Source organism: Gopherus flavomarginatus, chromosome 18 (assembly GCF_025201925.1).
Source record: "Gopherus flavomarginatus isolate rGopFla2 chromosome 18, rGopFla2.mat.asm, whole genome shotgun sequence".
Lineage (NCBI taxonomy): Eukaryota > Metazoa > Chordata > Testudines > Testudinidae > Gopherus > Gopherus flavomarginatus.
In genome coordinates, this window is record NC_066634.1 from 5,004,309 (window position 1) to 5,017,645 (window position 13,337).

A 13,337-nucleotide genomic window follows, 5' to 3' on the forward strand; every position below is an offset into this window, starting at 1 on the left:
CTGTCCTCACCACGTCGCACGGACTGTCACGCCCGCCGGTGCCAGCCTGCCCTACTGGTGGCCTCCTCACCCAACTCCCTCCTTCCCCAACTTCTCCGTCCCCCGAACCTCCACCTACTCACCCCTGGGACCCCCAAACCTTCTCCCTCCCCCCACTCACCTCTGGGGCCCCCAAACCTTCTCCCTTCCTCCAAACCTCTCCCCACCCACCCTGGGGCCCCCAAAACTTCCACAAACCTCCTCCTCCCCCCAAACCTCCCCCCACTCACCCCTGGGGCCTCCAAACCTTCCCCTTCCCCTCAAACCTCCCCCCACTCACCTCTGAACCCCCCCAAACCTTCCCCCAACATCCTCCTCCCCACAAACCTCCATCCACTCACCCCTGAGCCCCTCAAACCTTCCCCTAACCTCCTCTGCCCCCCAAACCTCCCCCCACTCATCTCCAGGGCCCCCAAACCTTCCCCTTCCCCCCAAACCTCCCTCCCATTCGCCCCTTTTGGCCCCTGAACCTTCCCCCAATGCCCTGACCCCCAAAACCTCCCCCCAATTTCTCCCTCCCCAAAACCTTCCTCATCTCACCCCTGAGCCTCCCAAACTCACCGCAACCCCTGAACCTTTCCGCTTCCCCCCCACACACCAAATTTATCTCAGTTCCTTTTCATCAGACTTTCAGCTTCAGATTGTAACAATGTCCTGTCCAGACAGGAGCCAGTGCCCCCTAGAGGGGAAAGGCCCCTTGCCCCATTCCCTGCCCCCTCCCCACCCACTGAGCCAGCCAGTCCCTGCCCTGGGGCAGATCAGAGCTGGCACTCCCTGGGAGAGAGGCCCCATGCCCCATTCCCTGCCCTCCGAGCCAGCCAGTCCCCGCCCTGCGCCTCTCCCACCTTCCCTTCCCCACGAACCCCATCCTTTCACGCTCACTTTCGCCCAAAGCGCCCTCAAGCAAAGCCACGACCCACCCAAATGCATCCGGCTCATGTTGCCTGCAGCAACAGCAACCAGCCCAGGTCTAATGCCCAGGCTGGGGCCGAGCGGCCCGACCGACGGGGGGCTGGGGAGATGGCTCCTGTCTTGGGCAGACTGAAAAATATCACCAGTCGCCACTTTGGGGGCAGCACCAAAAATGCTGCCCAGCACAGTGTGGGCCATCGAGGGGGCCCCATGCAGAGCCCACGGGGCAGGGCACACACGGCCCAGAGGAGATCTGAAACAGAGGCGTCTTTGTCAATTCCCCCCTCCTTCCAACCTGGTGGAACTGAGGGACGTGATTTTCAGTCTGGAAAACAAAGTCAATGGCTCTTGAGCAACCTTCGCACCAAGAGCCGGTTCTTAATTCCTAACGCGGCCTGAATTCTGAGCTTGGTTTACACAGGGTAAATCTGGACTCTGGATTGACACCCTGGGAAGCTAAAATCAGAATCTGGCCCTGCCCCCATTGCAGTCAGGAGTGACTCTGGATTGCTGCCAGGAGCTGAGATCAGAACTTGGCCCTGCCCCCATTGCAACTGGGAGTGACTCTGGATTGACACCAGGAGCTGAAATCAGAACCCGGCCCTGCCCCCAGTGCAGTCAGGGGGTGACTCCGAATTGACATCAGGAGCTGAGATCAGCACCCAGCCACGCCACCATTGCATTTGGGGGTGACTCCAGATTGACCCCAGAGGGCTGAGATCAGAACTCAGCCCTGCTCCCATTGCAATTGAGAGTGACTCTGGATTGACCCCAGGAGGGGAGGACTGAGATCAGAAAGACACCCCCTCCAGCTAAAAATAGCCATTTATAAAACCCAGGATTAAATACAGACCTGCTGAGGTTATTAATTTGATCCCTCCGCCTCCCCCCCACCCATCTCGTTATCATGCCACCCTCTTTCTTAATATCCCATGTTCCGGCCCCTTCCCTTCCAACAGTAAAATCCCCAGAGGTTCATTGGTAGGTGGGGGTGGGGGGGCTGATCTGAGGCAGGGTGCCCCCCCAGGTGGGGCATAAAGAAATAGTTTCTCTGTGACCCCGCCACCCCCAGACTCTGGCTCAGGGCCCCCCAGGATCATGTCCATCAGGCACTGCTGGTGGCGGTGCTCCGAATGCAGCATTGCCAGAGCTTCTTGGGCAGGCCTGGGAGGGAGAGGAGGATGAAGCAGCCACCGCCGAAGATCAGCACGGCGCCGGCGGCCACGGCGCAGGCCACGGACCATGAGTACTCGTACTCCAGCGGCACGCTCTGGTCGCTGTCAATGAGCCACCGCACCGAGTGGCGGAAAACCTCCAGGCTGATCAGCACCATGATCCCTGCCAGTAGAGAGGGAGAGTGGGAGTGGCGCTAGGGGGCCCTGGGCTGCGGGGAGCAGGACTGGGGGCTCAGCAGTGGGTGCTGGGCTGCAGGGAGTGGGGTGGGGACTCAGTAGGGGGCTCTGAGCTGCAGAGAGTGGGGTGGGGACTCAGTCGGGGGCATTGGGCTGCAGGGAGTGGGCGGGAGCTTGGTAGGGGGCGCTGGGCAGTGAGGAGTGGGGTGGGAGGCTCCCCAGGAGGCACTGGGCTGCAGGGGCAGGGGGCTCGGTATGGGGCACTCGGCAGTGGAGTGTGGGGCGGGAGGATCCCCAGGAGGCGCTGGGCTGCAGGGGCAGGGGGCTTGGCGGGGGGCACCGGGGAGCGGGGCAGGGGGCTCGGCAGGGGGCACTGGGGAGTGGGGCAGGGGGCTCGGCAGGGGGATAGGCGGGGGCACCCGGGAGCGGGGCAGGGAGCTCAGCAGGGGGCTCGGCGGGGGCACTAGGGAGCGGGGCAGGGGGCTCGGTGGGGGGCACCGGGGAGCATGGCAGAGGGCTCTGCGAGCGGCTTGGGGGGCACCGGGGAGCATGGCAGAGGGCTCTGCGAGCGGCTTGGGGGGCACCGGGGAGCAAGGCAGGGGGCTCAGCAGGGGGCACCGGGGAGCGGGGCAGGGGGCTCGGCGAGGGGCTCGGGGGGGGGCACCGGGGAGCGGGGCAGGGGCTCGGCGGGGGGCACTGGGCTGCGGGAAGCGGGGCAGGGGGCTCGGCAGGGGGCTCGGCGGGGGGCGCTGGGGAGCGGGTCGGGGGGCTCGGCAGGGGGCTCAGCGGGGGGCACCGGGGAGCGGGGCAGGGGGCTCGGCGGGGGGCTCGGCGGGTGGCGCTGGGGAGCAGGGCAGGAGGCTTGGCAGGGGGCTCGGCGGGGGGCGCTGGGGAGCGGGGCGGGGGGCTCGGCGGGGGGCGCTGGGGAGCGGGACGGGGGCTCGGCAAGGGGCTCGGCGGGGGGCACTGTGGAGCGGGGCAGGGGGCGCTGGGGAGCGGGGCAGGGGGCTCGGCGGGGGGGGCTGGGGAGCGGGGCAGAGGGCTCGGCGGGGAGCTCGGTGGTGTCGCTGGGGAGCGGGGCAGGGGGCTCGGCGGGGGGCACTGGGGAGCGGGGCAGGGGGCTCGGCAGGGGGCTCGGCGGGGGGCACTGGGGAGCGGGGCAGGGGGCTCGGCAGGGGGCTCGGCGGGGGGCACTGGGGAGCGGGGCAGGGGGCTCGGCGGGGGACGCTGGGGAGCGGGGCGGGGGCTCGGCGGGGGACGCTGGGGAGCGGGGCGGGGGCTCGGCGGGGGGCGGTGGGGAGCGGGGCGGGGAGCGGGGCGGGGGGCTCGGCGGGGGGCGCTGGGGAGCAGGGCAGGGGGCTCGGCGGGGGGCGCTGGGGAGCAGGGCGGGGGGCTCGGCGGGGGGCGCTGGGGAGCAGGGCGGGGGGCTCGGAGGGGGGCACTGGGGAGCGGGAAGCGGGGCAGGGGGCTCGGCAGGGGGCTCGGCGGGGGGCGCTGGGGAGCGGGGCAGGGGGCTCTGCGAGCGGCTTGGGGGGCACCGGGGAGCAAGGCAGGGGGCTCGGCAGGGGGCACCGGGGAGCGGGGCAGGGGCTCGGCGGGGGGCGGGGGAGATGGTACCTACCGGAGATCAGGAAGAAGCAGGAGGCCGGTTTGAGCAGGGACTCCACCCCTTTGCTCAGCGCCATGGTGATGCAGAGGGAGCCCAGCACCATCAGGGTGATGCTCAGCAGAGAGATCACGGCCGCCGCGATGTTCAGCTCTGCAGGGGTGGGCGGGGGCAGACAGAGAGTTACCCCAGTCTGGGAGGAAAACCCCCACTGCCAGCCTCCAGTACAGCCCATGGCTAGACGGGCCCATGGGTGTGATCTGGGTAGGCAGGAGGCAGGATACAGGGGCAGATGGGCCCATCGGTGCAATCCAGGGGCATCCTAACCTTTTTTCGTCGTTCTCTGGAAAATGCGGGCGTTGTCCCCCGTGCTGAGGAATTTGAAGTAGGAGCAGTTGGCTTCTGGGAAGGGAGAAAGGCAGGTGGAGAAAGAGGAAGGGTGTAAACAGGGGTGGGGGGCAGAGAAGGGGATGGGGAATCAGGAAGTGTGAGCACTCTGGGTGGTCGGGGTGAGTTTGAGGAGAAGGAGTCAGGTGGGGTGAGTTAGTAACCCCCTGCTATCCCAGCCCTGGGCTCCCTGGACCCCCAGGTCTCCAGTGCCCCTCAGCCCCCTGCTATCCCAGCCCTGGGCTCCCTGGACCCCCAGGTCTCCAGTGCCCCTCAGCCCCCTGCTATCCCAGCCCTGGGCTCCCTGGACCCCCAGGTCTCCAGTGCCCCTCAGCCCCCTGCTATCCCAGCCCTGGGCTCCCTGGACCCCCAGGTCTCCAGTGCCCCTCAGCCCCCTGCTATCCCAGCCCTGGGCTCCCTGGACCCCCAGGTCTCCAGTGCCCCTCAGCCCCCTGCTATCCCAGCCCTGGGCTCCCTGGACCCCCAGGTCTCCAGTGCCCCTCAGCCCCCTGCTATCCCAGCCCTGGGCTCCCTGGACCCCCAGGTCTCCAGTGCCCCTCAGCCCCCTGCTATCCCAGCCCTGGGCTCCCTGGACCCCCAGGTCTCCAGTGCCCCTCAGCCCCCTGCTATCCCAGTCCTGGGTTCCCCCTACACGCACCCAGTTTCCCCAAACCTTCCTGCAGGAACCTTCCACCCCAAACTCTCTAGCCCCACCCAACCTGCCCCCTCACTTACCCCAGCCCCCGAGTCTTCCTCCCCCACCACCCCAACTCACCCCCACTAGAAATGTAACTCAGGAATTTCACCTTCTGCAGCGAAGTGAGTGTACCAACGCATTCCCCAAAGGGCTGGGAATTGGGGGAAGGAGGGAGATTTATTAACACTCCCCAAAATTTCATCACAGATGGGAATCAGCCTGAGAGAGAGAGAGAGATGCAAGGGGGTGCGATGGAGGGGTGGAAGAGTACGGATGGGTGGGTGGGTGGAGGGGGTAAGTGGACGATATGACCAAGTGGGATTTTTTTGTAATATTTTATGACCCCTATCTGTGCATCATTCCCCTCTACCCGCCACCCCAGTGGAAGGGGAAGCGATGATGTTTTCTCTCAGGGCTGGCTAAGAGACACAGGTGGCTGCATGTTACCTCCCGGTGTGGGTGGAATGAAGATTCACCAAGGAACTTGCTGAAACCGACCCAGGACACCAACGGGGCCAGCAAGACCATGCTGGCTCCCAGGGCGCACGGATTTCCCCACTCTCCACAGCAGAGCAAAGACCCCAGCTGGAGAAGCAAAGCCATGGAGGTGTGAGCCGGGGTCTCCAGCACCTGGGAACTGACTGAGGGAGAGCTGGAGCTGGAGGCCGGTACAACCCACTGTGCCATAGGCTTGGCCTGGCCGGACAATGGCTTCAATTCTGGCTCTTTGTGGTCCAATCCCATTCCCCCCGGGTGTCCAACGCTGTGCTCCAGCTGGGAAACATCCCGGCAACTCTGAAAACGCTGCCTGGGCCTCACTGGACATGCTGGGGAAGGCTCTCGGGTCCCTGAGGAGTGGACAGGTCCCTGCCATGAGCTTGTCTCTGTTGGACACGCTGAGCAAGCTCTTGGGGTGAAGCTGGAGGGTGTCTGGGGATGGATGTATGGATGTATGGATGGATGGATGAACGGACGGCTGGAGGCAGGGAGGGAGGAATTGGAGGGGTGTATGGATGGGAGGGTGTGGGGTGGATGGAGGGATGGATGGATGGATAGAAGGATGGATGGATGGAGAGGTGTTTATGGGTTGGATGGATGGATGGATGGATGGAGAGAGGGAGGGCGGGAGGGACGGAGAGGTGTGTATGGGTTGGTTGGATGGAAGGATGGATGGATGGATGGAGAGGTTTGGATGGACGGTGGATGTGTATGGGATGGATGGAGGGGTGTGTATGGGATGGATGAATGGTGGATGGGTATAGGATGGATGGATGGTGGATGTGTATGGGATGGATGGATGGTGGATGGGTATAGGAGGGATGGATGGTGGATGGGTATGGGATGGATGGAGGGGTGTGTATGGGATGGATGAATGGTGGATGGGTATAGGATGGATGGATGGTGGATGTGTATGGGATGGATGAATGGTGGATGGGTATAGGATGGATGGACGGTGGATGTGTATGGGATGGATGAATGGTGGATGGGTATAGGATGGATGGACGGTGGATGTGTATGGGATGGATGAATGGTGGATGGGTATAGGATGGATGGATGGTGGATGTGTATGGGATGGATGAATGGTGAATGGGTATAGGATGGATGGACGGTGGATGTGTATGGGATAGATGGAGGCGTGTGTCTGGGATGGATGGATGGAGGGAGGATTGTGTGGGGATGGAGGATGTGTGGGGTTGTAGGAGCAGATTTTTCATAGCCCAGTAACATGTTTAAACCACTGCCAGCAGCTGGAATTCCAGTTGTTATGCTTATTACTGAAAGCTTCTAAAAGGAGACGTTTTTGAACCCTTAGCACAGCTGACAGACCCCCTGTGAAGTGAGTGACCTCAAGGAGTAAACATGACCCTCTGCCCTCCTGGCTTGAGTTGTTTTTTCGAAGCACGTGGTTTTGCAAGATGGAAGTCTGGCAATAGTTAACTATTGCTATACAACTGGTTAACTGATGGAAAATTGCCCACTAGACAGGCTGGAAATCTCCACCCTTAACTTAGCGTCTGCTCAGCAGTTTTGTTAATGAGGAAGCTCTGTAATACTAACAAGATGGGTATAAAAAGGGGACGAAATCTGAGCTCTATGGACACTTGAATGCCTGGACACCTCTCAAGTTCCCCTGGAGACCGCCAGCAGGCCACTGGACGTCTACAGTTATCCACTTGAGACCGTCTCAAGACCCTGGGTAAATATGAATCTGGGATTTTTTGAGGTGTTTTGCTAACCTCTTGCGAATGCGTGTAAAGAGCTTAAGACTAAGTAAAATATAGCTTTAAGTGAGAGCGCTCTCTCTGTCAGAGGGCCGAGTCACCCCTGATTTATTTCCTGACACCACCTCACACAGAATAAAGTTACCAAGAGTTTTGGGTTGAAATAACCCCAGGTAACAGGATGGATGGATGGATGGATGGGTGTGGGGTAGGATAGATGGAGGGGTTTGATGGGTGGGTGGGGGTGGATGGATGGACAGACGGGTGTGCATGGGGCTAGATGGAGTCTGTTTGGCAGGGGTCGGTAACCTTTCAGAAGTGCTGTGCAAGTCTTCATTTATTCACTCTGATTTAAGGTTTTGCGTGCCAATAATACATATTAATGTTTTTAGAAGGTCTCTTTCTCTAAGTCTATAATATATAACTAAACTATTGTTGCATGGAAAGTAAATAAGGTTTTTAAAATGTTTAAGAAGCTTCATTTAAAATTAAATTAAAATGCAGAGCCCTCCAGACCGGTGGCCAGGACCCGGGCAGTGTGAGTGCCACTGAAAATCAGCTCGCGTGCCGCCTTCGGCACCCGTGCCATAGGTTGCCTACCCCTGCGGTATGGGATGAATGGATGTACAGGGATAGATGGAGGGGTGTGTGGGGATGGATGGAGGAGTGTGTGAGGATGGAGGGAGGGAGGGAGGGAGGGGTGTGGGGTGGATGGAGGGAGAGAAGAATGGGGGGTGGATGGATGAGAAGGGGTGGAGTGGATGGATGGAGGGGTGTGAGGTGGATGGAGGGAGAGAGGGATGGGGTGGATGGATGGGAGGGAGTGGGGTGGATGGGGGGTGGAGTGGATGGAGGGAAGGAGGGAGGAATGGGAGGTGGATGGATGGGAGGGGTGGAGAGGATAGAGGGAGGAAGGGATAGACGGTAGATGGATGGGACGGGGTGGAGTGGATGGATGGATAGATGGAAGGATGGGGTGGATGGATGGGACGGGTGTGAGGTGGATGGATGGGGGAGGGATGGGGTGGATGGATGGAGGAGTGTGAGGTGGATGGATGGATGGAGGGATGGAGTGGATAGAGGGAGGGAGGGATAGGCAGTAGATGGATGGGACGGGGTGGAGTGGATGGATGGAGGGATGGGGTGGATGGATGGGAGGGATGGGGTGGATGGATAGAAGAGTGTGAGGTGGATGGATGGATGGAGGGATGGGAGGGGTGGAGTGGATAGAGGGAGGGAGGGATAGGCGGTAGATGGATGGGACGGGGTGGAGTGGGTGGATGGATAGATGGAAGGATGGGGTGGATGGATGGGAGGGTGAGGTGGATGGACGGAGGGAGGGAGGAATGGGAGGTGGATGGATGAGAGGGGCGGAGTGGATAGAGGGAGGAAGGGATAGGCGGTAGATGGATGGGACAGGGTGGAGTGGATGGATGGAGGGATGGAGGGATGGATGGGAGGAGTGGGGTGGGGTGGATGGACGGAGGAAGGGAGGAATGGGAGGTGGATGAATGAGAGGGGTGGAATGGATAGAGGGAGGAAGGGATAGGCGGTAGATGGATGGGACGGGGTGGAGTGGATGGATGGATCGATGGAAGAATGGGGTGGATGGATGGGAGGGGTGTGAGGTGGATGGATGGGGGAGGATGGATGGGAGGGGATGGAAGGAGGGAGGATCGATGGATGGGAGGGAGGGATGGGGTGAATGGCAGGGGGTGGAGTGGATGTATGGAGGGAGGGAGCAATGGGGGTGTGGATAGGAGGGGGTGTGGTGGATGGATGGGGGTAGGAGGGAGGGAAGAAAGGGGGTGTGGATGGGAGGGATGCTGGAGGGCTGAAGGAAATGGACCAGAGCAGCTATCTCACTTTAAACATGCACCCTACCTGATCCCAGAAACACATCCACATGGAGACAACCCCCGGGACACCTCCAGGGGTTGTGAAATGGGGCCTGGGGCCTTTCCCCTCCAGGGGGCACGAGCTCCCATCCGGCCCCAGGGCAGGGACTGGCTGGCTTGTGGGGGGCAGGGAATGGGGCCCGGGGCCTTTCCCCCTTAGGCAATTGACCATCATTTCAGTGGATTGAGTGAGGCCAGATGCCCAGCTGAGTGAATGTTTCCTGGTTGGGATGGTAGCAGACCCTGGCACAGAGCAGCTCCCCAGTGCCCTTGATCTCCAGTTTCACTCTTTCCAGCCAAGAGGCGCTTTAACTGGCCCCAGTCCCTTTACGGACCACGCTCCACCCCTGCCCTCCCCACAGACTGGAATTCGGCTGATGCCGTCGGCTGCTGCTGCAGCGTCAGAAAGAAGCGCAGAGACAGAACCGCAAACACTCCTGGAGACGCCCGAATACGTTCAACCGAAAGCCAGGGACAGAACCCAGGAGTCCTGGCTCCCAGCCCTGCTGCTCTGACCACTAGGCACCACTCCCCTCCCAGAGCCAGGGACAGAACCCAGGAGTCCTGGCTTCCAGCTCCCCTGCACAGACCCAAGTGGGATCAGAACCTGGGTGGGTAGCGTGAGAGGGTGAGGGCATCTGGTTATTTATGAAACTCCAGCTGTGAAAAATTATCAGAGTCAAGGGGAGGTGGATGGGGGTGAAGGCTGAAAAGGGAGTGAGTGGGGGTGGAGGGAAGAAGATAGATAGATAGATGGGGTGGATGAGGATAGCGAAGTGTTTTGGGGGGTGGGTGACGTGGATTGGGATAGGTAGGTGTTTATTGAGGTGGGTGGAGAGAGGCAGTGAATGGGGGATGGAAAGGAAGGGAGGAAGGAAGGAGAAAGGAGGGAGGAGGGAAGGGAGGAAGAAGGAAGGAGGAAGGGAGGGAGGAAGGAAGGAGGGAAGGAGAGGGAGAGAAGGGAGGAAGGAGGGAAGGTAGGAAGGAAGGAGGGAAGGTAGGAAGGAAGGAGAAAGGAGGAAGGAAGGAAGGAGGGAGGGAGGAAGGGAGGAGGGAAGGGAGGAAGAAGGAAGGAGGAAGGGAGAGAGGAAGGAAGGAGGGAAGGAGAGGGAGAGAAGGGAGGAAGGAGGGAAGGAAGGAAGGAGGAGGAAGAGGGAGAGAAGGGAGGAAGGAGGGAAGGTAGGAAGGAAGGAGAAAGGAGGGAAGGAAGAAGGAAGGAAGGAGGAAGGAAGGGAGGTGGAAGGAAGGGAGGTGGAAGGAAGGGAGGAAGGAGAGGGAGAGAAGGGAGAAAGGAGGGAAGGTAGGAAGGAAGGAGAAAGGAGGGAAGGTAGGAAGGAAGGAGTGAAGGGAGGAAGAAGGAAGGAGGAAGGGAGGAAGGTGGAAGGAAGGAGAGGGAGAGAAGGGAGGAAGGAAGGAAGGAAGGAAGGAGGAAGGGAGGGAGGTGGAAGGAAGGGAGGAAGGAGAGGGAGAGAAGGGAGGAAGGAGGGAAGGTAGGAAGGACAGAGGGAGGGAAGGAAAGAAGGAAGGGAGGGAGGAGGAAGGGAGGGAGGTGGAAGGAAGGGAGGAAGGAGAGGGAGAGAAGGAGGGAAGGGAGGAAGGACGGAGGGAGGGAAGGAAAGAAGGAAGGGAGGGAGGAGGAAGGAGGGAAGGAAGGAAAGTGTGAAAGAAGAGGAGGGGGGATAAGCCAGGCTCTCCTCACCTCCAGGCAGCTCGGCCGGGCCGCAGGTCGCCCTCTCCACCTCAACGTCCTCCACCCAGAGCTTCTTGGAGCAGAACTTCCAGAGGCCGAAGTGGGCGGCCTCGCACATGGTGCTGTGGTTCTGCTTGTAGGTGTTGAGCTCTACCCAGAACTCGGTGCCCACGGCCAGCACGCTCAGCGTCACCCCCACGATGGCCACGAAGAAGGCCAGCTTGATCTTCCCTTCCTGGGCGTCGGTGAGGGCCGGGCGCCGCTTGCTGCCCGCCCGGCCCCGCAAGCCAGCCATGCGCTCCTGCTCCTGGAGGAAAAAATTGGGCCACATCATCCTTCCTGGGATTGACCTCGCTGCTAACCCTAACCGTAACCCCGACCCCGACCCCTGCCCGGCCCTCCTGCGCTTCTCCCAGCCGCCCTGCGCCGACGCTCTGCGCCTCCAACCCGCAGGCTCGTCAGGTCGGACGCCTGCCGCCGAGCGGACCCCCCAGCTGGCTGAGCGAGAGGCCGCCTGGTAGCTCGCACCCGCGGCCCCGGCTGTAAATACGCCCCGCACCTGCTAGGAGCCATCACCCGTCTCCAGGGCGATGGAAGCTATTTTTAAGGCCTTGGGCGCGTGTGTTTTAAAGAGGCACATGCAGCGCTGGGAGCTGCCCACGGGGCACCCACCCACAGCCAGCCCTCCTGCCCCCTGCCCCACAGAGCCCCCGGGAGCCCCCTTTGCAGCCAGCCCTCCTGCCCCCTGCCCCACAGAGCCCCCTGGGAGCCCCACTCACAGCCAGCCCTCCTGCCCCCTGCCCCACAGAGCCCCTGGGAGCCCCCCTCACAGCCAGCCCTCCTGCCCCCTGCCCCACAGAGCCCCCTGGGAGCCCCCCTCATAGCCAGCCCTCCTGCCCCCTGCCCCACAGAGCCCCCGGGAGCCCCCCTCACAGCCAGCCCTCCTGCCCCCTGTCCCACAGAGCCCCTGGGAGCCCCCCTCACAGCCAGCCCTCCTGCCCCCTGCCCCACAGAGCCCCTGGGAGCCCCCCTCACAGCCAGCCCTCCTGCCCCCTGCCCCACAGAGCCCCTGGGAGCCCCCCTCACAGCCAGCCCTCCTGCCCCCTGCCCCACAGAGCCCCCTGGGAGCCCCCTTTGCAGCCAGCCCTCCTGCCCCTCTGCCCCACAGAGCCCCCTGGGAGCCCCCCTCATAGCCAGCCCTCCTGCCCCCTGCCCCACAGAGCCCCTGGGAGCTCCCCTCACAGCCAGCCCTCCTGCCCTTCTGCCCCACAGAGCCCCCTGGGCGCTCCCCTCACAGCCAGCCCTCCTGCCCCCTGCACCACAGAGCCCCCTGGGAGCTCCCTTCACAGCCAGCCCTCCTGCCCTCTGCCCCACAGAGCCCCCGGGAGCTCCCCTCACAGCCAGCCCTCCTGCCCCCTGCCCCACAGAGCCCCCTGGGAGCTCCCCTCACAGCCAGCCCTCCTGCCCCCTGCCCCACAGAGCCCCTGGGAGCTCCACTCACAGCCAGCCCTCCTGCCCCCTGCCCCACAGAGCCCCTGGGAGCCCCCCTCACAGCCAGCCCTCCTGCCCCCTGCCCCACAGAGCCCCCTGGGAGCCCCCCTCACAGCCAGCCCTCCTGCCCCCTGCCCTACAGAGCCTCCTGGGAGCTCCCCTCACAGCCAGCCCTCCTGCCCCCTGCCCCACAGAGCCCCCTGGGAGCTCCCCTCACAGCCAGCCCTCCTGCCCCCTGCCCCACAGAGCCCCTGGGAGCATCCCTTACAGCCTGCCCCCTGCCCCACAGAGCCTCCTGGGAGCTCCCCTCACAGCCAGCCCTCCTGCCCCCTGCCCAACAGAGCCCCCGGGAGCTCCCCTCACAGCCAGCTCTCCTGTCCTGTGCCTCACAGTGCCCCCTGGGAGCTCCCCCCCCACAGCCAGCCCTCCTGCCCCCTGCCCCACAGAGCCCCTGGGAGCCCCCCTCACAGCCAGCCTTCCTGCCCCCTGCCCCACAGAGCCCCCGGGAGCCCCCCTCACAGCCAGCCCTCCTGCCCCCTGCCCCACAGAGCCCCTGGGAGCTCCCCTCACAGCCAGCCCTCCTGCCCCCTGCCCAACAGAGCCCCCGGGAGCTCCCCTCACAGCCAGCTCTCCTGTCCTGTGCCTCACAGTGCCCCCTGGGAGCTCCCCCCCCACAGCCAGCCCTCCTGCCCTGTGCATCATTGTGCCCCCTGGGAGCTCCCCTCACAGCCAGCCCTCCTGCCCCCTGCCCCACAGTGCCCCTGGGAGCTCCTCTCACAGCCAGCCTTCCTGCCCCCTGCCCCACAGAGCCCCCGGAGGTTCCCCCCACCGCCAGCCCTCCTACCCTGTGCCCCCCAGTGCGGCATTCCAGGATGCAGGGCAGAAGGAGCTGAGCAGTGTCTCTGCCCAGTGCTGAGTCCAGCTGAGCGTCTGTGTTGGCTGCTTCACCGGGGCTTGGAGTTCAGCCCAGGACAGACGCCCCAGGAACAAACCAGGGGCTGCAGGGATCGGGCTGGGGGCTCTGCAGGGGGTGCTCTCCTTTT

The 13,337-nt window shown here is 63.0% G+C and overlaps 1 protein-coding gene across 1 annotated transcript; it reads right to left on the bottom strand.

Annotated features, from left to right (window-relative positions):
* Window positions 1-920: 920 nt before the first annotated feature.
* On the bottom strand, window positions 921-11,333 carry CACNG6 (calcium voltage-gated channel auxiliary subunit gamma 6). The gene is made up of 4 exons (XM_050928285.1): window positions 10,813-11,333; window positions 4,237-4,311; window positions 3,925-4,062; window positions 921-2,289 (listed from the first exon to the last, which is right to left on the bottom strand). The coding sequence occupies exons 1-4, from the start codon at window positions 11,135-11,137 to the stop codon at window positions 2,057-2,059; spliced, it is 771 nt and encodes a 256-aa protein (XP_050784242.1). The 5' UTR covers window positions 11,138-11,333; the 3' UTR covers window positions 921-2,056.
* Between the last annotated feature and the right edge of the window lie 2,004 nt (window positions 11,334-13,337).